General features: G+C 32.5%; 4 protein-coding genes across 8 annotated transcripts; all 4 read right to left on the bottom strand.

Annotated features, from left to right (window-relative positions):
- Positions 1–3,879: 3,879 nt before the first annotated feature.
- LOC107906973 (mitochondrial import inner membrane translocase subunit TIM17-2) lies at positions 3,880–5,327 on the bottom strand. The gene is made up of 2 exons (XM_041093172.1): positions 5,181–5,327; positions 3,880–4,787 (listed from the first exon to the last, which is right to left on the bottom strand). The coding sequence occupies exon 2, from the start codon at positions 4,729–4,731 to the stop codon at positions 4,024–4,026; it is 708 nt and encodes a 235-aa protein (XP_040949106.1). The 5' UTR covers positions 4,732–4,787; positions 5,181–5,327; the 3' UTR covers positions 3,880–4,023.
- Positions 5,328–7,958: 2,631 nt separating this feature from the next.
- LOC107906974 (auxin-responsive protein IAA6) lies at positions 7,959–10,925 on the bottom strand. Its single transcript, XM_016834138.2, has 5 exons — positions 9,558–10,925; positions 9,021–9,283; positions 8,772–8,922; positions 8,445–8,509; positions 7,959–8,344 (listed from the first exon to the last, which is right to left on the bottom strand). Exons 1-5 carry the CDS (start codon positions 10,097–10,099, stop codon positions 8,292–8,294), a joined length of 1,074 nt encoding a protein of 357 aa, XP_016689627.2. The 5' UTR covers positions 10,100–10,925; the 3' UTR covers positions 7,959–8,291.
- A 1,460-nt stretch (positions 10,926–12,385) lies between these two features.
- Positions 12,386–21,553, bottom strand: LOC107906972 (histidine-containing phosphotransfer protein 4). 5 transcript variants are annotated; one of them, XM_041093175.1, is made up of 10 exons: positions 19,708–21,553; positions 18,797–19,456; positions 15,916–18,276; positions 14,338–14,396; positions 14,056–14,244; positions 13,207–13,337; positions 13,053–13,121; positions 12,872–12,943; positions 12,668–12,740; positions 12,386–12,576 (listed from the first exon to the last, which is right to left on the bottom strand). In XM_041093175.1, the coding sequence occupies exons 5-10, from the start codon at positions 14,113–14,115 to the stop codon at positions 12,541–12,543; spliced, it is 441 nt and encodes a 146-aa protein (XP_040949109.1). In that variant the 5' UTR covers positions 14,116–14,244; positions 14,338–14,396; positions 15,916–18,276; positions 18,797–19,456; positions 19,708–21,553; the 3' UTR covers positions 12,386–12,540. The 5 variants fall into 5 exon arrangements, with proteins under 5 accessions (XP_040949109.1, XP_040949108.1, XP_040949110.1 ...); XM_041093174.1 differs by having other exon boundaries at positions 15,916–16,725; positions 16,856–19,456; XM_041093176.1 differs by having other exon boundaries at positions 15,916–19,456; positions 19,708–19,820; positions 20,088–20,260.
- On the bottom strand, positions 17,025–21,212 carry LOC121217988 (uncharacterized). The gene is made up of 9 exons (XM_041094816.1): positions 21,137–21,212; positions 20,879–20,914; positions 20,558–20,649; positions 20,250–20,402; positions 19,708–19,820; positions 19,353–19,473; positions 18,797–18,853; positions 17,381–17,568; positions 17,025–17,124 (listed from the first exon to the last, which is right to left on the bottom strand). The coding sequence occupies exons 1-9, from the start codon at positions 21,210–21,212 to the stop codon at positions 17,025–17,027; spliced, it is 936 nt and encodes a 311-aa protein (XP_040950750.1).
- Positions 21,554–27,059: the final 5,506 nt, after the last annotated feature.

Raw genomic sequence — 27,059 nt, forward strand, 5'->3', positions numbered from 1 at the left:
ACCTTCTAGAATTTCTAATATTTCATATTTTAGATAAATTTTTAATTTAAAAAAGTTAAATAAAAATTAATAAAAAAACTGAACAAATAAATTAGCCAAAGAAAGGGTAGTTATTTATACAGTATCGATTGAATATAAAAAACCCCATAAACATGTTTAAAATGCTGTCATGTGTCATAATTTATATTTATAATAGCATCCTAAATCTACTTACAAAATATTTTTATTTTAATGGTATAAAATAATTACCAAAACAAGCAAATAACTAAATAAAGTGAAGGATTCACTTATAACAATGTAAAATTTAAGTTATTTTGCCAATTGAGTCTTAACTCGATTGGCATGAATATTGTTGTCAATACAGGAGGACATGAGTTTAAATATGCTGAAACGCATTATCTTCCTATTTATGAGTTCGAAGGGACTATAAGTAGTTTTAGACACTGTGTTAAAAAAATCAGATATTATTAAAACTTATAATGAGATTGTTCAAAAAAAAAACATATGTGATTTTACACCACTCTATGACTTTTTATACAATTAATATTTTAACAATCCAACCATCATATTTCATGTTTCATTTCATGTAGATCATGCATGCCAAATTTGGTATAAATTAAAACTTTTAACAATTTATTTTATGTAAAAAAACTTTCGACCCGTTAAATGTATATTAATATAGACACTATTTTAGATCGATGTGATAAAGATATCAGATCAACTTAAAAATTTACATATATGACAAGTACAAATTATTGATAAATTTAACGGTTAAATTATTAAAATATCATTAATATAAAAAAAATTATAAAATGCTATAAAACCACTCAAAATTTACAAAGTGAATGCATTGCCTTAAATAAAATTCATTATTAAGTTGAACATATCCACATGGTTACAAAAGGAAGTTTCTTATATTATTAATTTTGTAAAATATTATTACTAAGATAAAAATATGATATCGTCATTAAGTTACAGAGGTGTATGCAATTTTAGAAAAACTTGGAAGCAACTTGCTCATATTGTTTTAAAAAATAATGAAGTGGATGGCTTAGAAAAAGCCGAAAGAGTTTCTAGATAGAGAGAAAAATGTAGCACTTAAATTAAATATGAAAATGAATATTTAACTAATCGGCTTGAACAACCTGGCAATTAACATTTAAACAATTGATTTGGTGTTTTGTCGCTAACATGACCATTTATTAAAGCTATCTTTACAGTTCCCTTGCCGTATGTTTTTATCTAAATCCATATATTACCATTTGTATGTTTATCAAATAAATTTGAATTTTTTATTTGGTCAACTTTTTTTAACATTAATCTCATTTTGGAGCGAAACTAAAAATTATTTTTAGGGATCGAAATTAAATTTGTAATTTTTACAATAGTAAAAATACTATTTTGACATTTTAATAGTTTACATCTTTATATTTTTTAAAGGATTAAATCAATTTTTATCATTTTTAAGGGGTCAAAGTGTAATTTTACCTTTACTAATTTAAACTTTTAAAATTTTTGAAGGGCCTAAATGAAATTTTTTCTATTTCCCTGCCAGCCTCTCTAGCTACACCCCTGATCTCATTATAGGTTCCTATCATATTTTTTTTTTATATACATTGTCTAGAACTACCTATACCCATAGCCCCTCCTCAACCCTTAAATAGGAGAATAATGCGCTTCAACACATTTGAACTCACGTAGTCCTACACTGACAACAATACCGATACTGATCAAATTAAGACTCAATCCACTTTTATAGTTAAGTTATACTCAGTTTGCTAAATATCCAATATATATAGTTTATTTTCAATATATATGTAACAACTTTAACTATTGATTGTCTATAGGGTTTGATTTTATATGTATGTCGAGAATTTTATATAGATAAAACATTTTTTTTAAATATATCATTACTATTCATAATAACAGAGACATATAAGATGATCATAAAATTTATATAATATGAAGTATTAATATATTAAAATTTGTATAAAATATAATGATTTGAATATGGTTATGATAGTAAAAAGTAAAACAAATGTGTTACAAATTTTGAGATGAATTAAGTAAGCATCAATCTTTTAGTTATGAGGAAAAAGTAAAGTAATAGTGGTATTGGGTTAAAACATCCATCTAGTAAATGGGTTTTGAAAAGGAGAATTGGATCCAATTTCTAAATGTTAGGTCACCTGATTTAGTTTCTCTTGCATTTTCGTTTACATTTCTATCAAATTGCAACTGCTATGACCACTTTTGCTAGAAAGTAGGTTAGAGTTGTATGATTTAAATTTTAAGAGATCACTTGCAAGTTAAGTTAAATAAAATATGTCTTCTTTCTAAAAGATTTAGTATTTATGAGTATAATATATTTAGCATTTATTAGCATAATATATTCCACTTTGATTAGAATTAGGTTTTTTTCAACATATAAATAGATTAGTCGAAACTCTTATTGTAATTATTCGAATTTGACATAGTGAATTTTCTTCTTTTCTGCCCGTAGTTTTTTTTTCAAAAGGATTTCCACGTAAAAGTCTATGTTCTTTATTTTTATTTCTCTTTTTTTTTACGATATAGTGTCATTACCGACATTCTAATTTTACAAAGTATATTGCAAACTTTACAAAGTTATGAAAGAAAACCTGGAATTCTATAAAGCTACCAATCCCCACCATTTTCCAATTTTATTATTTTCCTTGTTGAACAAGTTGATCCCTTTACATGTTTGGGGAATGTTAAAACATTGTGCGGTTGTTAAGTGAGCAGAATGTAATTAAAATCTACAACTTAATATGACTTTAAAAAAAAAAAGTATTGGAAGTGTCTCTCTAACAAATTTATTCCCACAAGGTTTGCACCACAATGAAGAAAAATTGACCAAGTCAACCACCACAAATGGCTCGTATAAGCCAAAGCCTTTGGCTGTTAACGTGTTACCTGGTGCATGAGTACCCAAATGCGAGCATAGCCAAGTATGAACTCGTTGATTTAAACACCCTTTTATCATGATGCCTTTCTTCATTTCCTTACTTTCAGGCGGCGATGGCTTTAAGTAAATTGAAAGTTAAGCTGTAAGGGTAATAGTCAAATATTTGGATCATATTGCTTACTTGGGTCTTAATCAACACACAAACAAATGCCAGATTAGCGGCCGCTGTAAATATTATTTGGAATCTTGTGTGCTAATTCTATGCCAACTCTTATTCCAGTTAAAGATCCATTAATTACATGTTCATACTATACCCTCTTTTCAGAAAATGGAAATCCTAACTTTGCATTGATTCTTTACTTGCTTTTTTATATTTATGTGAAACTTTGCAAGGATACTAGAATAGACACACTGTTTGATACATCAAAACAACATGGGTGGGTTAAAAATACAGTTTTTATTTATTTATAAAAATAGTAAAATAATGATACATCCGTTAGATATTGTTTTGTATTTTACATTTGGGTGTTTTTATAATTGTTGAATTGATTTAACTCAAATTAGTGTAGATTAACCGAGATCATGATTGCCTTTCTAGATTTTGACATCATGAAGCATAAAAACTAGTAGAAAGTTGTGTTATGAAGTACATGTATGGGGGAGCCATTAAAACTTTAGGCTTTGTTTGTTGATTCCAAATTGCTTGCTTAGCTGCTGGAAGGCCAAAATTTGATTGTTGGGGCTCATATGACGAGGGGTAACCACGAGTTGCAGGTAGTTAGTAGTACCTATCTCAAGGGCTTGGCCTCGTGAGAATAACCATCGCAACCACAAATTTAATGCCTCCAATCGATTCAATGGGATCGTTGCTAAAAAAATGGGGGGGACGGAATAAGTAAATCCCAGTGCATTTTAGAGAACAATAATAAAGAAAAATATGGGAGTAAATGTGGATAAACACTACTGATTCAACAGAATGAATAAGTTCAAAAACACTTCTAATTATACATATTAAAAAGGGGCAGCAATGCCAGATACATAAGTTAGGAATTTGATGCTAATAGGGGCAAAATGGCAACGGCTAAGCCACAAATTCATTTGTATTCAAATGATGGCACCGGAGGAGCATCAAAGCTCTCCAAAACCTCAGTTCTACTTCCACTGCCTGTAGCTGATTCCTGCTTCTTTCCACCACCAAAAAGTCCTCCAAACCATGAAGATGAAGAATCCGATGAGGAACCAGATGATGTTGATGATGACGAAGGTGAGGCCTGCCTCAAGCTGTCAACTGATACTGGGGCTTGGTTTGGCAATTGCCCCATTGGGTATCCAGGCATTCCAGCTACATTTGGTGCTGGCTCTTCTATCATGATAGGCATTTGTGGTTGACTGAGAAATTTATTCAACATGATTCCAGCTCCTTCAATCAATGCAAGCAAAACCCCACCAAAAACTGCTGATCTGGAAGCTGCACCAAGTCCTTGACGCATTGAAAGAAACCCTCCGGTGGCAGCACCAGCTATAATCGAGTTCCATGGATCTTCTTTCTGTCGGAGGTACACCATGGTGCAATCAAAGGTGGAGAAAAGGCCACCCCAAACAGCAAAGCTACCACCGACGCGAGGGGCATTCATACGAACTGCTTGTGTTCCTCCCATCAACCGAGCTCCACTTGGGGAGTTATATGTGCCTTTCAAGAAGTGAAAGGCGGCACCTCCAACGGCACCCATGCCAAAAGCACCACCAATATCATCGAGTATTCGATCAGGGCATGGCTCTCGAGATGTTTCAGGAGTTCCCATGATTCACAAAAAGACAGTACCCTTTCTATTAAAAAAGCCTGAAGTTGTAAACTTCCCTACAAAATTACAAACTTAGATTTGTTTAGGACAACGGTTCAGCAAACATTAACCTAGTCTGACTGCAACAAAATAACGTTAATTACAAACTTCAATGATCCATAAACCAAACAAAACCAACACGGAAAGGCATATAACGGAAAGGCATATAATAAAACCCATAAAATAGCAAAATCCTATCGTATCAAGTGACGTAAAAAATGAAACCTTCTCAAAGAAAAGAACATAAAAGCGATCCAAGCTAAAACCCCATGGAACAAAATAAGAACAAAGTAAAACCCTAGAAAAACATCACTTTTGAGACCATGAACTGCATAACCTAGAAACTATTTGGGACAAATAAAAGCAAATAACTTTATTGTATTGCATGAGTGAAACTATCGAATTTTTACCTCGATCTTGAGTGGAAAACAGGGATCACTAACGCATAAAAGATTTTGATTATTATCGATGAAACAAGCAGGGAGGATATGAAGTAAACCATAAACCCTAAAAGGCCTGAACCTTTGGGCTAGCAAAGAAACCTCTTTTTTTTTGTTTTTTTGGGCATTGGGTTTTCTCTGGCCTTTTCTTTTTCTATATATGTAATGGCTTGCATAAATTGATGGTCTTCGCCTTTGGGCTTCTTTTGTGGATCTTCTTTAGAGGCTTCTTCATTTATTACTCTTTTTTACTGTAAATTTCATATTTTCAAATAAATTAAATCTTTTTTATACAAATATATATTTATTTTTAATTAGGAGGATTGTTCTTTTTATAGGGACAAAAATTATTTACAATTTAATAAAGGGAACCAATGTAATATATTTTTTAGTTTAATATAAAAAATGATTAAATATAAATTTGGTATTCGAATTTGCCCATTTCCCCGAATTGGTACTTATGTTTTTTGTCCCAAATTGGTACCCAAATTTTTTTACGTTTACTATATTGGTATCCGAGTTTAACGCCGTTATTTTTTTGCTAACATGGTAGCTCTAGCCATCTGTGCGCCTCCACATGGACCGCTATTATTCCAACCCTAATCGCCCTGCTTCTTCACCCATCTGGCCTCTTCCGATGAGCTCTCCAACCAACGACGACACTAGAGTTGCGTGGAGATTCCCTTCTCCTCTTTTTTCCCATTCTACTAATACGACAACAATGACAACAACGAGATTCCCTTCTCCTTCTCTTCTTCTTTCCCTTCACTTATTTTTTCAGAAAATCTTTGGTAATAGCTCCCACCTACCAAATTTTCTTCTCCAAACCATTAATCCATTTTTAATTCTCTCTTTTTAAGTCCAACTAACTGCTTAAGCCTATTTTGTACTTCAATGTTTAAGTTCTCTTTAAACAAGAAACCATCTTCTGCAAAGGTTGTCGGTTGTATTTCAAGGTAGGTTTATTGCAAATTTTTTGGATTTAAAATTTGCATGTTGTGTTAATGAAACCTTTAATTCTTTTGAGCCAAACAATATTGTATGTCTTTAAATATTGAATTGGGGTTTAAAAGAAATATTGAAATAATTTTTATGTTTTCTTTTTCAGCCATAAAATTTGGGTGGTGATTTGATTAACTGAGCTTTGTACCTAAATTGAGTTTAATACAACAATCTTTCAACCCTCGTTACTTCCAATGTGTTCGCAAAGCTCTCGACGAACTACTTGACAATTTTGCCATCTCATCCTTCAATTTCAGGCCACCCTATCGTTTTCGCCAATCAAGACTTCCTAAAAATGCTGGATTATTCCCTAGAAGAAGTGATTGGCCAAAACGACAAGATATCTCAGGACCCCAAAACCAATTGAAGAACAATGATGGAAATAAGCGAAGCGATTTGACAAGAGAGAGATAAAAGTTAATCCCTTTAAATTTTTCTTCAATTTATTCTTCCTCCTAACATGGGTGAAAGTTTGAGAACCACTGCTCATATCGGAGAGTGGTGGTTCATGTCAATAGAGGCAAAGACAATGGGATCTTTGAGAGAAGAAAAGAAAAAGACAATAAAGAGAAGAAATAAAATAAATGGAGTCAAAAGGTGAAAAAAAAATGAAAGGATAAATAAATGAAAAGAAAAATTGCAAATAGCAATCCATATGGTGGCGCGCGAATGCTAGCGTTGCCATGTCGGCAAAAAGGTAATGACATTAGGCTCGGGTATTAGTATAGTGGAAAAAAGTACCAAAATGAGACAAAAAAAATCCATAAATATTAATTTAGGAAAAATGGACAAATTTAAATACCAATTTCATAAATAATAGAGATAGTTAGTAAAACAGTTAATTAGTGCATCAAATAGTTGTGAAAAATAAATTAATACATATTTCAAGTCAACTTGGTGAGGTCTTTTCGCTGTGATGATTGGTAAGCTTGAAGAATTTTAAGGTGGAATTGGAGTTATTAACCTGGCGGCAAGAGAAACATAAAAATTTGGATTTCGGAATATATTTTGTATAAATACTAATATTCGTCACACTCAATAGAATAATATTTAGTATTAAATTCTTTTTATATTTTGGAAGTAATGATTTTAATTTCATTATTTTTAAAAAATATGAAAAAGAATTGATTTAAAGAAAAATGTTATTTATTTAATTTTTTAATTGAGTTAATACTAGATTAAATTGATTAAATTGTGACACCAAGTCAATTAAGTATTTTGTATAAGTACTACATTATGCCACACCCATCATATGAGTGAAAAAATATATATAAAAAATATACTTTTTAAATTTTACGTAAAAGTGATCGAAATAACAAAATTAAGATTTTGAGATTTTGGTATCTTAGGTTTAAATTGCATATTTATTCTTGGTATATATAAAAGATAAAATAAACCTGATAATAATATTTATTATTTAATAGAATAAAATTTTAATTATTTTCCAATTGTCCGATTAACTTGTGCTTATATGGTACCCGTTAGTGAAGGAATGAAGCAGTGGTGGTGGCAACTAACTACTTTTCTTCCTTTTCTTGTAACGCAAGTCACTAGGGGAATTCAACCAATCTTTGTCCTCTTGAATTTCAGAAGTGGTTTGATACAGTTGCTGCAAATCAGAAGCAAAATGGACAATTCCCCTCTCCTTGCAATGCTTATGAGGGTGGACTTCGGCTACTTTGAAACTAATCTCTCTCTCAATCAACAGCAAAAAAAAAAAAAAAAAAAACAGTAATAGTCCTTCCATTTTAGAAAACAAAACATTCTAAACATCATTAAAACAAAATCTTAAAAGTCAATTACAAGCATGTCAAAAGAGATTATAAAGTGCCATCAAGTTTCCATTTCCAAATACCTAGTTGACCTCTACAAGTACATAAAAAGGAAGAGCAACATTAAATTTGAAATCCATCAAAATATATTCACAAACTTATTCTATGAACATCATAGCTCATATACCAACTTTCATGAAATGGATTGCAAATCATAGATTTGTTGTTTTGAAACCCCAAACTTCCATGCCACCACAACTTCTTCTCTTGAAACATAAGAAAATGCACCCTCTTTTAAATGTCAACTTCAAATATGAACAGCAGGATCAAATGGTGCCTTTTCTTTCTCATTGCTGCAAACTGAAAGCACCCAAGTTCACCATCATTCTTAGCAATTTGGTCAATACTTTCAGTTTTACAAATTTCTTGATAAAATGAAAAAAAAAAGGGTATAACTTACTTTGTAGAGTTGAAAGTTCAGAACTCTTCAATACATGCAACCTCTTTGCAGTAGAAACAAACATGCTGCCAAAATATATGAATTCCAGGATCAAAACTATCGGAACCAAAATAAAAATATAAATTGTCATAAAACGAAATAATTTATATGTATACATATATATAGTTTGATTCAAGTTTATGTAAAGGTAACCATGAGGCTGAACTATCGATAGTATGCCAGCTAGTTTTCATCTTGAAGAAACCGATGTTCTTGTCTTGAAATTTGCAGTTGAATAACAGTTGAAATATTCGCTTTTTAAGGCCTGTTACAGATAAAAATGCTTACTTCCATGGGACATCACCAACTAGGATCCTGTCTCCTTCATCATCTTCATAAATTAGAGTATATTCCCCACTTCCAGCTAATGGACCAGCTTCTGCTTTCGCTGATTCCTTGGCCTTGCTTTCGTTTTGGGTGGCAGATGGATCTCTTTGAGCTAAGATATAATTATAAAACAGAACAAGCTAACATAAAGTAAGATATAATTAAGGGTGATAGAAGGGACATTTAGTATTATCTGGTTAATAGACTAACCTGCAAGCAAACCACTGAATAGATCATCTATAGCAAGTGAGAGTTCCTCATAGCTGTTATAGGCACTGAGATTTACTTTCCTTCCAATAGGGATTCCTTCCATGTTGATCTTTACAAATAACTGAGTTTTGGGATTTTCTGGTTTTCCTCCAGTGTCCTTGTCATTTGAGGATTCAGAAGCCGGCTTGGACAAGCTGTTGCTCGCAATATTTTTCCGGAATGATCGAATTGGAGGCCACCCCACAACTGGGGAATATTCAATTCTGCTCATTTTTAGGCAGTAAATAAGAAGAAAAATTATCATACTTGAATGGTATCAGCCAAGGGCTAACATGCTTGAATCAAACCATGCTCAGCTCTTAGCTGAAAGTTATCTACATTTAAATATACTTCGTTTTTTAACTAAGAAAATACAGTTTTCTATCCCTTTCTTTTATCTTATTTAAAGATCAGAGTAATAGTTTTTCTATGGCTTTTGTTATGAACCAAGTAGTAAAATGACACAAGCAAAGTATAAAAAGTTAAAGGAATAACAACCTTTTATTGGAGGTAATGTTAGTGGAGGCATCTGGATCAGCAGTAGCAAGACTACAACATGCTTTCCCATCAGCAAACTGAACCTCTCCCACTGCCATCCTAGGGCTACATGGCTGCTTAAAGTCTTCAGCCATTCCAGCAAGCTTCTTGGAGACTGGTAAGTTCTGGAAAAATGAAGCCTTTGAATGTTGTGGCTCCTCCTTGGTGTCTTTAGAAAACGCAGAATATATTGTAGAGCCTGAGGACCATGGAGTTGGAGGAAGATTAACTTTATCACCTATTTTTTCAATACAAGAAATCTTTTGGCATTGGTTTTTGGTAGTATCTACGGGCCACTCTTTCTCTCCTGTTCTTGTTTCAGCTGTGTGTTGGAAAGCTCTCTTTGTTCCATGAGTTGTATTTCTGTTGTAGTCTAGAGCTTCCCCAGGTGGACCAAGCCTCAGTTCCAACTTCTTGTCCTCTGAGACTTTATGATTTACTAGCCATTCTTTGTTCATAAGATTAAGAAACTGAGGATAATCCACCATCTTATCAGTCACCATAAGAAGGGAAAATTATGAAAGTGATTCTAGCTGGTTGAACTAAGAAACAATGTTTTGGTTCTTAGAGAAAAAGACTCAACTCAGTGGAAGATAAGTGCAGAGACAATACTGAAACAGATAATAGGATTAAATATGCCTACTTGTGTCTACCTAGAGGCTAAACCAACAACAACACAAAATATCTAAGTACTTCACCAGCCTATATATATAAAAATTTGTTGCATTTGCATGGAGAAAGGCAATATATGGGAATAAAATTACTTAGTGATATATGACAAGCTTGTGGGGGGAAATATAGCTAGGTGTGGCTCTTTTTAACTTCTTTGAAGTTTGCTCTCCTAGTTTCCTCTGGAGACTGAGTTTAGGACAGACAAAATGAAAACTGCAGAAAGAACAGCTTGCACATAATGGTGATGCATAACCTAGACAAGACAACTTTGTTCTGTCTCGTTTTTTGTCAAGAACCAAATGGGTAGCCTAGACTCTTTATGATGCCTTATCCTAGGCTTTTAGGCAGATAGATAGACATTGCAAATGATAAGGACAGTATCACTGTTCATTTCCATTCATATATAATGAAAACAACTTGATGCATACATTTATACATTTGATTGAATACATATCCTATACTGATTTCCCATAAAAACAATCTTATATATATATGTATGTGTGTGTGTGTGTGTACGCACATACGCGCATTTATAATGGTTCAAAAGAAGAAAGAAAATGAACCGTTTGTTGTATTTAACTACAGTTTGGTTAGTAGTAGTATAAGTAAACCCAGTCAACTCCTCTCATGTGTAGAAAACAAGGAAATATTTTCTTTAATAGTTGAACTGAGAAGCTAGAATATTGATAAGGTCTTGATTTAAAAGAGAACTCCAAAAAGTAATAATTACATACATTTACAAATGTCTTCGGTTTTGTCATTATTAAACTGTTGACTCTTAATACTCTTTCAAGCATGCTTTCTGCAATCCGCGTTTCATGGATGGGTGGAGACGCCTACCTTTTGCCTTGATGGGTTTAGCATTTCAGAAAATGAAAGTTATTATTAACGAGTTGCTATATATACATATATATATAAGGATTCAAATTGAGACCCCAAACATGGTTTTAGTTGCCATTTTGTTTGTTTATAATGATTGTAGATGCAACGAATGTAATTACGGTAAAATTACAATGAATATCGACAATGAAAAAAACCCGAATCGTAAATTAATAACTATATTGTCATGTTACAGCCACTATTTAAATGGTGTATATATACGTATTTGTGTTCTATTCAAAGTAGGCAGTGGAAATGTTCAATGAATATAGTTGGGAAAGAAAAAAGAGAAAGTAAAACAAAACTAAAGTCTTGGTCATCATTATTATTAGCAGAACAACGAAGGCTTTTGAGCTCACCATCTGTTAATGGTGGTGGAGCCCTAATATCCCACTTATTAAGATATGAACGATCACTGCGTGACCTGATAATTCCCAACTTCACTTTAAGAGGAGCCTTTTTGGACCTTTTCTTTTTCTTCTCTTTATACTTCATGATCTTTATTATGATTACAAGTTTGCCTGCTACTAATTACCAACCAACCAAATCCCTCTTCTTAATTCATAATTACAACTACAACTAACATCAAATATGCTTAAAATCGTTTAGTTTTTTAACCTGTAAAACCGATTGTATCTGCCATGTTAATCATCTTCTACTAAGACTTTTAAGGAAAAAAATTGTCTGATGTATAGTATATAAGAGATTCGATTTGCTGCAAGAGAAATTGTAGTTTTTTTTTTACTTACAAATGATGATTTACCAGATACTTACAAGACAAAACACTGTGCAAAGGTTCTTTTGTGATACAGCTTTTAAATGTTGATTGGATGTAAGGATATATTGTGCAAATTTGGGCCCAGAAAACACATCAACAATACTAGAATCATGTGAGTGGATTCAATTGGGAAATCTGGGGGCTGTCTGTCCAACAATCAAAGCCCCAAAGGCTTCCCAAATTCAAATTTTCTCAAGGTACACTAGCCAACTTTAATAGTATAGTTCACCATTTCAACTTCAAAGTGCGAGGAAGACCATGACCTTCCTCCAAGGACACCCTTAATATGGAACTTGAATTCAGGCCACTAAGACTGTCAACTTTCCATAAAGCTAGTGATGCATTCACTGTATGTGTGCGAGCGCGCTGCGTGTGTACATATTTTCCTGCCAACCCACCAAGTAATAGAAAGGAGTTTTGGCAGGCGCAGGGGAAACAACTTGATAAACAAGAACTAGAATATATAACCTCGCATCTTATTATTGATAATATTTAGATATTCAAGTCATTATTGCTCATGCTTCATTTACAACATGAAACCTAGTTTCTATAGAAATGAACTGGTTCTAGTGAAGGCCAGTATATCGCCATTAGCATCTGACTTACAGGGCACTCTCATGTTGTTTGAGCAACTGCAGCCTGTCCCATCATCTGAATAAAACCGGACAAATTAGTTCAATTAGAAGTTATAAACATGCTGGTGTCCGTATAAATAATGGGATATATAAAAGAAAAGTGAGACCTGAAAGTAAAATTCGAGCTTCTTCCTCAAGATTGCATGCTCTTGCTTGATATGTTGAAAATTCCTAATGCATCTATAAAAAAGAATAAAGATATTGAATTCACTTTAGAAAGGGTTAACAGTTTAATTCAGAATGCCAAATTTAAGTTCAGTTAGGCAATGTACTAATCCGTATATATATGAGGAAGTAGAGAAGAAATATACGCTTCAGCATTTCCTGCAGCGCAGTATTGTCTGAACACTGCGCATTCACTGGTCACCTTTTTAGCTCCAATGCTACAAATAAATCATAAGTTAGCACAATAATTACATTGCTACTAATAAAACTAGTAACATCAATTCACTTTTTCTTCTTATTTTCTAATGTGGGTATTTAAGAATTCACCTGGAGCTGCTACCCTTGAATTGGTGCAAGTAATCATCAAGTTTACTGAAGTTAATAGGCCTACTATTCCTGCATGCATGGATATATGTGTTGTAATCTTAACCTTATTGACGTTTATTATGAGACTATTTATATAGGTATTGTGAACCCTTACAGTGTCAGTTCGATGTTCTGAATCAATCTAGTCGAGTCAGTGTAAAACAGTGTGACAATTTCTTGTACAAAATTAGGGTTGGTATCATCTTGTAACTCCTCTAGCTGGATGAATTGCTCGTCAAGGTAACCCTAAAACAATGTTTCAACAAGCACATTTACTTGATTTGACTATAAATATTGAGCATATGAAAGAAACGTAGAAAAAATTTACATGGCACGCTATTGAGTAGCAATGCTTGAATCAAATACTAATGATATGCAAGGATTTGTGTTGGACAAGTAAGATGAAAATATGCAATTCGTGAAAAACAAATATGTTCATATTTTTAGTTAAAAGTGTTTGTATAGTTAAAAATTAAGAAAAGTGAAAGTAATAAAACAAAAGTAGAGCAAAGAAGAAAAAAAAAATTAAAAGCATGAGTGCAAATTAAGCAAATTCGAAAGGTAAAAACTGAAAATTTTCCCAAAAGAAAAGATTTTGAAATACATTGAGGTTAGAAACAGGGAATGGTGCTACACTTTTTCTTTTGCTTAGGGATTATTTTGTTCCCCTAACTTTGGATTGCATATTCTTGAAAAATTTTTGGAGTGGGCTTCAAGTTAAACAAAACCATCCAATATATATCACATAGACTTAATTCTCAAGCAACCAATTTTCCAAAATAAAAAATAAAAAAAATAGTGTCGACATTTTAAAGGCTAAAGTAAAGAAAAATTGACGGGTTAGATTCAGTTTATTATTATTTTCGTCACATTTCAATGCAATGCAGTTTAAATTATTATGTGAATGATGATTAAAGATATAAATAAATAATGAAAACGAGAGATGCAGAGAGAGAGCTAGGACCTGATCAAAGAGAGACCTTCTTATGCAGGCAATTTGGTTTTGCATGCCATACCCATCCATCCTCAGGCTTTGTTTTCGTTTCCTTTGTAAAAGAAGTGCTAAAAAACCGATACTTCAACGTAGCTTTGCTCTACGTTGTGGTGTTGCCCTCAACGACAAGGGTATGCCTTTGTATTTATAGTATAAGGCCTGTGCACGGGCGTGATAAAAAGAAAAGGAAAGAAATAACACAAGGTAAAATATAACCAAAAAAAAAAAGAGGTTAAAAATCAAGAGGCTTACGTGTCAAACTTATGACTATGATACCCATTGAGATTTTTTCGATGTTTTGGCTAAAAGAACTGAAAAGAAAAAAGAAATTGTTGATGAAATATGATATTCCTAGGAGACATTGCTTTTCGTAGCATCCATATATAAATATAAATCTATACTTATTTAAACATATAAATTATAAAGAATTGGGACTTATTTTAAAATTTTAAAATATAATAATTAAGATTTAAGAAAAAAGAGAGCTTAGATTAGAAACATACTTAAAAAGAGAGAGCTCGGATTAGTAACATACTCATTTTAAACCATCCCTTAAATGTTCATCTAAAATTTCATCAATAATATAATAAATTAATGAACATCAAATTAATTCTTATTAGTTTTTAAAAACTTCAAACTCTAAACCTTAAACAAACAAAATCATTACCCTTAACTCTAAATTTTACCATCCTACATCTTAATTTTAAATCTAAACCTAAACACTAAAATCATAAACCTTAAGCACTAAACTAAAAAACTTGTGCACTAGACTTAAAAAACTTTGAACCATAAATCTTGCTTTACCGATATTATTAGAATAATTAGAGTTAGAGGACATGGCATTAATTAAGAATTTTTAAAAATAAATAATGTGATATATTATTACTTATTAGTGGAGATCTAAAAATCAACATTTTATAGTCATCTAAATATTATAATTTAAACTCTTTAACATTTATATCTGACAAGCACGTGACCAACTGCAAAACAAAGAAATATTCGTTTTTTTTTCTTTAATGAATCGACCGCTACCAATCCTAAAGCTGAAGATGAGGTTTTGGTTATGGGGACGTGGCTAATAAACGTTGGCCAAAGCAGAGTGAGATCCCTGTTGCGGTGTTCAATTCCAGCTGTCGACCAGCACAGGAAACCTTCCCAAAAGTTACAGTGTATTATATTATATATGTGTGTGTGTGTGTGTGTGTGTGTGTCCATCGTCGAACAAATCAAATCATGGAATGAATTTCTATCATGAAGAACGTACGGCTGCTCAGTTACATAAAACTAGAGGGGAATCGATTAAAGTTGACAGTACGTAAGAATTCTGTTATGCCAACCTGCCTGTCTCCACTTATACCTTCACAGTACAACATCTTACAGATCTAAAGCTAATCAGCAACTTTAAATGCAACCATGTCTGCTTATCTGAAAAAAATGATTACTGATTTCATGGCAGCTAGCCTCTTCGGATAAATCTAATTTTGGAGTGGAATGTGGAGCAAGTTGAATGTATCAACCTAGCACCATAAGCAAAATATTTGTAGATGTTGCAACACATGGTCATTAGCTAACCTAGAACTGTGATGCCTTAAAATAAAACTTTAATCTGCATGGCTGCCATCAAGATTGGATAAAGTCAACAACTTAATGAAGTACATTTTATCTAAAAACAGCTACAATTCCTTAATAACCTTCAGGTTTAGTTTGTTTTTAGTAACATTGGTTCTTCTAAGCAAAAGAGAAATAAAATGCCAAAAGGATCATGAAGCAGTCAGAAAAGGAAAACAGAAGAGGCCAAATTTATGTTAATGATTGGAATGAGAACATTACCTTTATACATGAGCAGACAGTGGTCCTTGTCATGTATCTTTCTCTGTCCATCTCTCCTGTGAAACTGTTAGCGAAAAGTTAAAAGAGTGAAGAGTTGAGAAGGATGCTGATGCTCCCTTTATTCCTTTGCCAGTTGCCACCCATTGAAGAAAGAGTGGGGGAGAGGGGGTAAAAGGGGGTTTAACAGGAGCATCGACCTCTCACTGTCTCCCTCAAATGGTCTTTAGTAGATGCTTGATAACATCTTTTTTGTTAAAGGACAGGCTATATGGACACGTGGAATTGGATGAGAACATGAATTGCTGATTTGACTTTCACCGGAAGGATCAATATTCGCTCTTCTATCATTGTAACCTATGCTGATAAGAATCCCACCATGGACATGATAAACACTACACGCAATGACAGGTTTGCTTCTAATAAGGTTGAAGCTTAAAAAGAAACAATTCTTAGAAACCCGAAATTTGAAGTTTCTGAATCAACTCAACTAAGCCTTCATCCCAAAAATAGCTGTGATAAGCTAGAGGAATCTTTATGTATGCTTTCTCCATCCATGTCATTTAAAGATGACTTGGCAACTTTAAAGAGTACTTTCCAAGACCAAAGCATACAACCCAATATCTTATCAGTAGTATAAGTCCATTCAGAAAAAAGCACTTTAAACATCAAACCAATCACTAAGAACCATGATTCAGTTTGATGAAATAGCATCCTTGTGCCGCAGTATAAAAGAATGAATTAGAACTTAACCAGCAGTCAGAACTGTTGCATTAGCTTAAAGGATTTGTAAATAAGCCACTGCAAACTAGCCTATGAGAAAGAAAAAAAAAGTGACAATTTAAAGAACATTAGGCTCAGTGTATTTTATATAGCTAAAATGTCTAGAGAAGAAAGTAGTAAGACACCAACTTTAAAGAACATTAAGGGATATAAATGGCACCTGTCTGGAAAGAAGAGGTAGAGGCAACTCCATCAAACAATTTGTGGGCCTTCAAAGAATAACTTTTGCATTCATTCAGAACATTAGAATGGGTATATACTCCAAAAAACTGTGGGCGACGATGAATCATCCAAAAGTCATATTGAGGTTTGTAGATAAATCATTTCATTCAACTACGCAAGAATCTAATTGCCTGGTATACATTAATGAGAGTAGCACCAGCTACTGCAGCTTTCTTAGGCCCTTCTGCCAAGGTCCATCCAAATAAGCTGGATTAGACATAATTTCCTCAGACGAACCAGCAAAAGCAGAAAACCTGACTAATGATGGGGACACCCTACTGAATAATAATAATAATCAAATAACATCAATGGAAGACAAACCGAATAGCTTTGAGAAATTCAAAACAAATGCCATTGGCAGGGTAGGGGAAATCAACAAAATGACTGGACCAAATATGACCACAACTTTGGCTGAAAATAACTTCATGCACATCAAGCAAAAAATATATCTCCATGCACATACAAATTATAATCAATAGAACTCGTGCTGTTACTACTGTCAAAGATGGAATCTAATAAAACATCAATACCATCTAGGCACCAATGTGAGTTCAACACTGAAGCAGCAAGATGGACCTCACCAGATTTTATGTTTGTTAGACAGCCCAATCTACAATGGGCAGCTTCATAACAGCATAGCATGTAATGCTCCTATCTTGCACAACAAAGAAAAGCATTACATAGTGCAATGAAACTGTACAGGATGCAAATGATCAACCAAGGCAACTGTTATGTGGGTTTTAAATGCTCCCTATATCTTGGTATTCCTCAGCAACTTCCTTAAATAATAACAGAAATATAAGACAATTATCAGGTGTTGAATCTATCATATGCTATATAGACTCTGTCTGTGCATATTAAGTTCAGAAAACCGTAAGCATAGAGCATCCTCTGACACATTTTCTTGAAACAAAATTTATAACCAGAAAGAATAGATCAACAACTCAACAGCTTAGTGTTAGCTTAGTCCAAAGAGCTTGTAATCAATTTGGAATTACTATAGAGCAGACTTTCTTGGATGGACAAGAACAGAAAATCATACTTTAAAATGTCATGCACATAAAGCACTAAAACTCCAGTAAGAAATGCCTAATCTTCAAACCTCTTTTGTAATGATTGAAATTAGCTAATATATTGAAAGAAGATTGTTGCATTCAAGATGTTCATGATTGTCAATTCCAGGCTACAATAATTGCCACAAACAAGACTATAAGTAGGAGAACTTCACATTAGATTCTGTTGTCATATAGAGAAATAAGTAGACAAGAACATAGAAATGGAAATAGAAGGAAAAAATAGCCTAGGAATTAACATCAGAAATGTGTCGGTCTTGCAACACTTCATCTCGTTTGCTACAACCTACACCAGAAAATGAGATTATTTGATCAAAGCAAGGATATGGGTAAAAGCAGAACTTTAGAACCAGCTAATCACCATAACTTTTTCCATAGCATCACTAAGTGCATGCAGTCATACTAGTATTCATTAATTACAAAAGGTAGTACTAAATTTATCAGATAAACTTTTAAGAAAAAGACACTGTAAGATAGTCCACAAGACTTACAAAAGGTAGTAATAAATTTATCAGATAAACTTATAAGAAAAAGATACTGTAAGATAGTCCACAAGACTTACAAAAGGTAGTACTAAATTTATCAGATAAACTTATAAGAAAAAGACACTGTAAGATAGTCCACAAGACCCATTCCTTTCCCCCTATAATACAGCAACTCACAATTAGCTTTTGAAGTCCAATTCAGGTCAAATCCCCATAATTACTAGCATCAACTGTAGTATGCATGTGATTTATAAAACCTTTATCATTTTCAAACAGACACACGGCAGGGAGAGACAACACAGAAATGTATTAAACACTCACATCTTTGGGGTCAAGTAGATCTATTCCAGACTGATCAGAAGGTGTAGACTTGGACATCTATAAAATTCAACCCCCAAATTCTATATCAGTCAGCATCAGAAAAATTCATTCTGGAGAACAAGCATCTAAGGTAGAACAGTTTCATCAAGAAGTATTTATTTTCTTTTTGCTGGTCATTTTATCATATTTTGGATATCAATTAACTAGGTTAAAGTTTGAAGAAACCACTGTTATGACCTTGAATAAACAATGGAAGTGAAAAAGTTGGTAAAGAATGCGTTACATTAACTGAATATGTGACTATGAGATTATTGAAGCCACCTTAAGACTGTTTGGTTTATCTATTCTATATTATTACAAAAGCTTAAGACTTAACCATTACTTTGATACCCTAAGTCACGGAGAAAAATATCACCGTAGAAACAGAAGTTCAAAAGAATATGCTGGGTTCTTAAAGTGCTAAGAATTCCCATGTGGTCACCCTCAAGTAGATCATCAAAGAGGAAATTGCACTATATAAGAGGTGGATGGGTCAGCAACTCTTATATTTGTCTACCATATCCAAGTTTTTCATATCTAAATATAGATTCATAGTCTTTGCAAGACCATCACCGAGGGACATAAGTCGAACTCCAGCTGGAGTATTAGCAGCCTCAGAACCTACATAAGGGAGCAAACTTAGATAAGAACCCTTCAAATTTAAGAGGCTTCATAAGTTTCTATGCAAGGTCTAAACCAAGTATTGGAATAAAAATGCACCTTAAAAATAGCAACACAACACTTGAGACCAAAATAGAATATTAGAAGAATCAGAGCTTTAGCAATGATAATGTACAGCAGCCGAAAAAGAGGCACAGACATGACAATGAATCAACTCTTTAAAAAAACATATATTGATATATATTTCTCACCATCCCAGCTTTTTCCACTTTCTTCCACCACATAAATAGTTAACACGATCAGCCAACTGATGAGTCAACTCCAACTGCTGCTTCTGATCTGCACCAACTGGGACGAAAACAGACTGCAGATGCATGCCGCAATTGTGTATGAATCATGCATCTTCAAATCACTTTATCAAAATATCATCAGCATTTTCCAAATAAGATATTCAAACTATCAAAGTTGTTAGACATGCTCAAATAAAAGATGATACTCATGTTCCCAGAACCACCTATTACTAAAGAATATCAGAAGGCATCAGAACAGGATAGGTCAATAGAGCAACTCCAACATTTTCATCTCTCTACAGAACCATTACAGAGGAACAAGAGGAAAATGTTGTCAGCACCTAAGCATATGGGGTGATGCTCAATGATGATTTCTAAAGAAGTTTATCAGATGCCAGCCAAATTCTTCTCCTGGTAACGCTGGTAAAAGGTTATGGTACAAAACACTAATGTCAAAGCTACAATGATAGTAATAAGTAATGACAAGATCAATAATAAGTTACTGAGATCACGTCATAAATCTGAAAACTCGCCAGCTTGCGAGATTTCTCTTTGAACTGAATCATTCTGCTTAGCCAACCAATTGGTGTGGTAGAGCTTGGTAGCTCATCAATTCCACATGAGCTCAAAACACGTGACTGCGCAAGGACAGAAGCCTAGGCCAAATGCAATTATTGATTTATTTCTCAGCGACCAGAACTTCATATATACAGCTAAATGACTCATAAAATACCATAAAGGACCAAAAGTTGCAGCAAACCTTTGAGTGCAATCTACACGTAAAGAAAAAAATGAATCAATTGAAAATAACTCTCGAGTCATCCAGAACCAAGATGAATCTAGCTTTAAAAAGCACCCCAACATAAATGGTTGATTGTGAGACAAAGAATATCAATGCGAAACCTGCATGTAGATAATATTTCAAACATACCGCAGGAAATCCATAATGAAAAAGAATCGTACGAGTTCTGTAAAGATAGAGCCGTAACAGTGAAGGGTCCTTGTAAGTGTCAAAATAACAAAGACGCGCACTAGCTTAACCTAGTTCATTTTATTCTGTTCTCATTGAAACCCAGAATATTGAAGGCTTTCAATTGTCCATTTCATGAATCTATGACTTGGCATCCAGAACCTGCTACGGAACCTGCTCTTGAGATATTCTCAAGACCTATCACAAGAATACCAAGTATATGGAGAAGCAAAAAGTAAAAGATGGCACATTATCTATTTCACCATGAAAATTTAGGAAAGTTCACTACTCAAGGACAAAAGTACATATCATCGGTGCTCACAGCAACATCTAAAGCAATGAATGTTACTAAAAAAAAACAGGCCAAATTTTATTCCATACACTTCAAAAGAAGTAGCTACATTGCTGATACCATGATACCATATTGTTCGTTATCACTTAACATGTTTGATCTCGAGTACGTAGCAGAGAAAGTCGGGAGAACCTGAAGCGCCATTGTCTCAGTCCATAGCACGATTGTGACGGATTAATTCAAAATTTTAAAGTATTTACCTCGAAATCCACCAAAAGACCTGGTTTAATACAAAAGCGAACTCAAAAATAAAATGGAAATAAAATTTAGTTTTCACCGATTTAAAGACGAAGTACAGCGAAGATGAGAGGCGATGAGAAGAATGAGAAATTGAGAGATAACTACGCTCCCCATTTTTTTCACTTCTTTTCTCGGAAGAGGGGATTCAAATTTGCTTTTGGACGAGATTTAATCCAGCAAATATGAGCGAGAAAGTGTGGATAGATTTTGTTTTCTACAATTTTTTCACTTGGCACCCTGATTCAAAGTCGTTGATCCTATTTGCCTCGTTTCGTCTTATGCCGCGCGCGCCCGCCGTTTTCCTTTCTTTTTCGTATTTTTGTTCGTTTATTTAAAAATTTATTATACCACTGATGATTCCGAAACATTTAGAATTGTTGATCAAAATTAATTATTACAAACAATAATAATTAAACTTAGAAATTTAAATTTATATATTTAAAATTTAAAATTATATTTTGTATTCATTTATATTTGATTTTATCATATTAAGACTTCATACATAGATATGGTCATATATAATTTTATATGGAGTTGTTTCTCTTAAATTGAATACTTTGACTAAATAAGAGAACTTTGAATAACTCTTTTTTGTTCAAGTAGGTTATTTCTTCGGATAATATACAATTGTCATACGTATAGGGTATAGATTGAAAACTGATTTCGCTCAAATGAGTTTACTTATTGAATGTCATAAGGTTACCATGGTCAATAAAATTAATATTTCTTTTATTAACATCAATCTCTTACATGTATAATACGTGAACAAATATCAAAGTATATCAATCAAACTTGAAGACTTGTCAATAAAATAAAAATTTTAATCACATCCAAATATATATAGGAGATTCATCATGCATAATTAACCACGTGTAGCAAACAACCACTCCAAAGCATATAAACTTTCCTCTTTCATCTACTTCTCCCAATACTTGAAAACCTTTAATACTTCTCCTCCTATACTACCAAAGCTCTTATATTATCTCTCTATACCTCCATGTAAACCGTGACTAACCTCTATCACGCTAGTTGTGTCTTCCACAAAGAGAAGATAATTACATGTCAATTATATAATTATATTTCTCACGAATAGCATCACATTTTGTATTTATGAGCGCTTCATTTTAGTTTTACTTTTACATGCATCAATCTAACTTTTTAATTTGCTATTTGAAGTTGAATGAATTTTACTGCATAACGTAGCCGACAGCTGATAGGTAATATACTTATTTTAATTTAGGTTCATTTTTTGGCCGGTAAATCTTTTTCGCGTTTTAATTTTAGTTATTTAAATATTAAAATTTTAATGGTGGTTAATTATACACGTCACATCAGGTTTTAGCTTTCATTTTTGCTATTCTATTTTTGGATCGCTTTCATATTGATTAAAGTAGAAAAACGGTAAAAATTAAAATAATACATAAAAATTATTTAAAATGTATTTGTTTATCTCATTGCCGAAAATTCTAAATTTAAGTTTTGAAATATAAATTGGTAGATATTAATATTCAAAATTATAGTAGCAAATCAGTTGATATTATCAATGGATAATTTTTTTTAACAATTTATTTTTATGTTTTGAAATTATTTTCAAAAATCATCAATAAAAATTACAACGCGTTTGGTTGGGGGGAATGCATGCGTATTCCCCCCTATGCAGCGGGCCTACTAGTAAACGGCCGTTTGGTTCGCTGTAACCCCATTCCGCCCCGAATCGGTTACTCCCCTATTACATTGGTTGCGCGTAATAGGTATTACGCCCCCTCAGCACCGATTACCTATTCCGCGTTTTTTCCTTTTCTGCTATTCCGTTTTTTGCCCTCGTTCTCAACATTCCGATTCTCCGACACCTCCTTGCACAAGTAATTTCTTTTCCCTTCCACTCACTCTATCATCGATTATTGTTCATCGTTTCTTTGATTTTCTTCATTTTATCAAGAAGGAGAACCGATTTGCTGATTTGTTTTCACTGTTCACTAACCCAAATCGATTTTCCTTTTCTCATTTCAGACATCTTCTTCATCGCACTCTTCCCCAATTTGCTCATTACAGGTTAGTTTTCCAGAGGTTTTTTCAATGTTTGTATTGCATGTTCAATTGAAAGAGTTGTTGAATTTTAGGGCTAAATAGTTTTATTACAAAGAATTGAAGAAAAAAAATTGAAATAATTGTAATCTTTGTTTCGGTTCTTGTTTGTATTGCAATATTTGTTTCAGTTAATCGATTTCCCTTTTCTCATTACAGGTTCTTGTTCATCGCACTCTTCCCCGATTTCCCTTGTAACACCCCTTCCCCGTATTCGACAATGAAATAGGGTACGAGGCATTACCAGAACATATATACTTGTAAACGTATTTAACCGAGTTATAAAATTTCATCTAAATTAAAACTTTCAAATTATTAACATGTTTTTATAATTCTTCATAATATATCCTCAAAATATTATATTCATAATAAATAGAGCCTACGAGACCCGATACATATCATTCTCTTATCGTTTCTTCATAGGCATATATCATTCATTTCATTTTACCCAATTCAGTTCAATACTAACACATATACATATATATTATTCATCACCAAATAACATTCACTTTAATCAAAATTGTACAGAATATAGTTCATACGAGCTTACCAGGCTATTTTGCAGAAATACTGTAACTATGTATCAACTTACCAACATGAGTTAATCCATAACCATTCATGACATTTCTTCATGCCAAATCATATACTGGACATTCCACACACACATATGCTATGAAACTTTATTTCCTCACATGAGCTTAAACCGTGACCAGTAATGCACAAATATAAGCATCAATTCTATTTCAACATTTGTCGATTATAATCGAACATATGACCAATTATACACAATTCATTCATATATTTTTTTTCAATTTTCCTCCTCCTCCTCCTCTCCATTCCACATCCTTAATGTATATAACACGCTTAAACAACATTAACTATATTTTCACTGTTTACTTATATGTAAATTCAAAGCTGTATATCCGAGTCAGAGTCATTAAATTATTTATATCTCGAGCTACAGAGCTCCAAATTAAGATTTGTTAATTTTTCTAGAAACTAGACTCATATATATTCTTGCCATAAAATTTTCAGAATTTTTGGCTTAGCCAATAAGTACAGTTTATTCTTTAAAGTTTCCCCTATTCCACTATTTAGCAGTTCTGACCTCTTTTCACTAAAAATTAATTATCTCATTGTACAGAGTTCGGATGACATTTTCATTTATTTATATTGAAAATAGACTCTTTCAGGATTTCAAACATATAAACTATAACTCATAATTATATTTGTACAATTTTTAATGATTTTCCAAAGTCAGAACAGGGGATTCCGAAATCATTCTGACCTTTTATCACTAAAATTAAAATATCTCAAAATATATAACTCTTTTGCTTACTCTGTTTATTTTATGTGAAAATAGACTCATTAAGCTTTAATTTAATATATTACTCAGCCTCTAATTCGATTTCCTTCATTTTTGGTGATTTTTCAAAGTCACACAACTGTTGCTGTCCAAAACTATTTTGTTGCTAAATTTACTCTTTCATAATTTCACTTACTTTCCTAACTCAATTCATACTTCTTTTCTATTCAAATTCCACCCAAACTCAAATTTAACTATTAAATTTTCAGAAAATTTTCCTAATTTCGAATTTTCCTCAATTTAGTCCCTACAACATAAAATTTATAGCTTACTTTTCAATTTAATCATTTTATCAATTCTAGCTTGAAATCCATTCAATTAAGTTCCTAATTCATGTTTTTGTTCAACATAAACTATACTTGAGAACTCATAAACTTTCAATATGTCAACTTAGTTTCATCAAAACTTTATTCTAAAGCTTCTAAAATATCAAAATTAAAAGGAAAGGACTTGATTGGCTTACCAAAATAAGCTCCAAGCTTCAAATCTCTAATTTCCCCCTTGTTCTTTTCTTTCCCTTATTTTCGTTGTTTCTTCTCTGTAACTTTCTTCCCCTTTTTTTTTTCTTTTTAATATTACATTTGTACATTTACATATTATTACACATGTGTTTTATCATTACCATTCATTTGTCATATTTTAATTTATTTCATAATATAATAACAATAATATTAATAATAACAATAACAATAAAATAATAAAATGTCATTTAAAAATCCAATTAAAATATTAATAAACTAATATTTATTTATTTATTCTAAAATATCTCCAATATCATCATTATTTTCTAGATTTCTCTTTCTTCTAATTGACCATTTTGCCCTTTAGATCTTTTAAAATTCCATCATTGAGTCATCACTTAATTTGGTAAAATTATAATTTAGTCCCTCATAATTCTTCATCTATTCAATTTGGTCCCAATCCATCCATTTTCCTTAGTTTCTAGATTATTCCACCCTTAAGATATTTTACACTATTGGTCCTTCAAAATTTTCATATTTACACTTTAACCCCTCAACTTTTGAGTATTTACTCTTGGGTAACAAAATTTTTCTCACTTTTACGATTTAATCATTTCTTGAATTAATATGTCATAATATACTTCCCAATGTTGCCATAACTCAAAATTACCCTTTTTAGCACTTTATTTTCTTATTTTACTATATCAGAGATATTATCTTACTTCCCTTACTGTAGAAATTTTCGGGATATTACATTTCTCTCTCCCTTAAAATAAATTTCGTCCTCGAAATTTCCTTGTGTTATTTTGATCGTGAACTTCATCATTTCTATATTCTGTCGATTATCCTTTTTTATTCATTCCTATCATAATGCAACCCATGTCATAATTTTAAAATAATTTTTTTTCCTCTTCGGGTTTGTGGTCCCAAAACCACTGTTCCGACTAGACCCAAAATCGGGATGTTACATCCCTGGTTACAGGTTAGTTTTCCAGAGTATCAAAATTTTTGTTTTTGTTGCGTCTTGGTCTGTTTGGAATTAGAGGCATAGCAGTGCAACTAAGAAACAGAAAATGTAGATCGTACCACATTCATAGTTTTTAATAGAACTTAGACCGGAAGCTGTCATTAGCTCTCCAAAGGCTCTCAAATCTCCTGAAGCCCAAGCCTCTAATCCTGGAATAACCATTATACAGCTCCCATATTAGTTGATAAGACTTTGAACAACATGGTTATCTACATATGATCATTATGTTAGCCAAATAAATGATAGGAATTGTAATAACACAGTTGTACCAAAAAAATTCTGCTAAGGGTATTCTAGTTATTTTAGTTTTTTTCCTTATGCTATTATACCTCTATTCCATTCAACCAAACACAAGAATACCATTACGCCTCTATTCCATTCCATTCAACCAAACAAAAGAATTACCTATTACGCCTCTATTCCATTACGCATCTATTCCATTACGCCTCTATTCCATTACAGCCAACCAAACATGCTATTATTGTCTTTAATAGTTGTCTACGAAACCCAAATTTCTTTCATTCCAAACAAAATTCATAATTTCTTCATCAAATCTTTATCCAAACGAAGAACAATCAATTAATTTAATTAATTGCAAGTATTTTTTCCTCTACTTTTAACTTAGCATGGAAGATTATAATAAAAATAAATTTAAGTTTCATAGACAATTGTTTAATATGAATTATTTGAGTTGATTTTGTTAACGATAATCTAGAAACATAAAATAAAATTTAAAAAGAGATTAAATTAATTAATTTTAATATTATAGTAACAAATTGGTTGACATTATCAATGAGTAATTTTTTAAAACA

Source organism: Gossypium hirsutum, chromosome D05 (genome assembly GCF_007990345.1).
Source record: "Gossypium hirsutum isolate 1008001.06 chromosome D05, Gossypium_hirsutum_v2.1, whole genome shotgun sequence".
Classification (NCBI taxonomy): domain Eukaryota; kingdom Viridiplantae; phylum Streptophyta; class Magnoliopsida; order Malvales; family Malvaceae; genus Gossypium; species Gossypium hirsutum.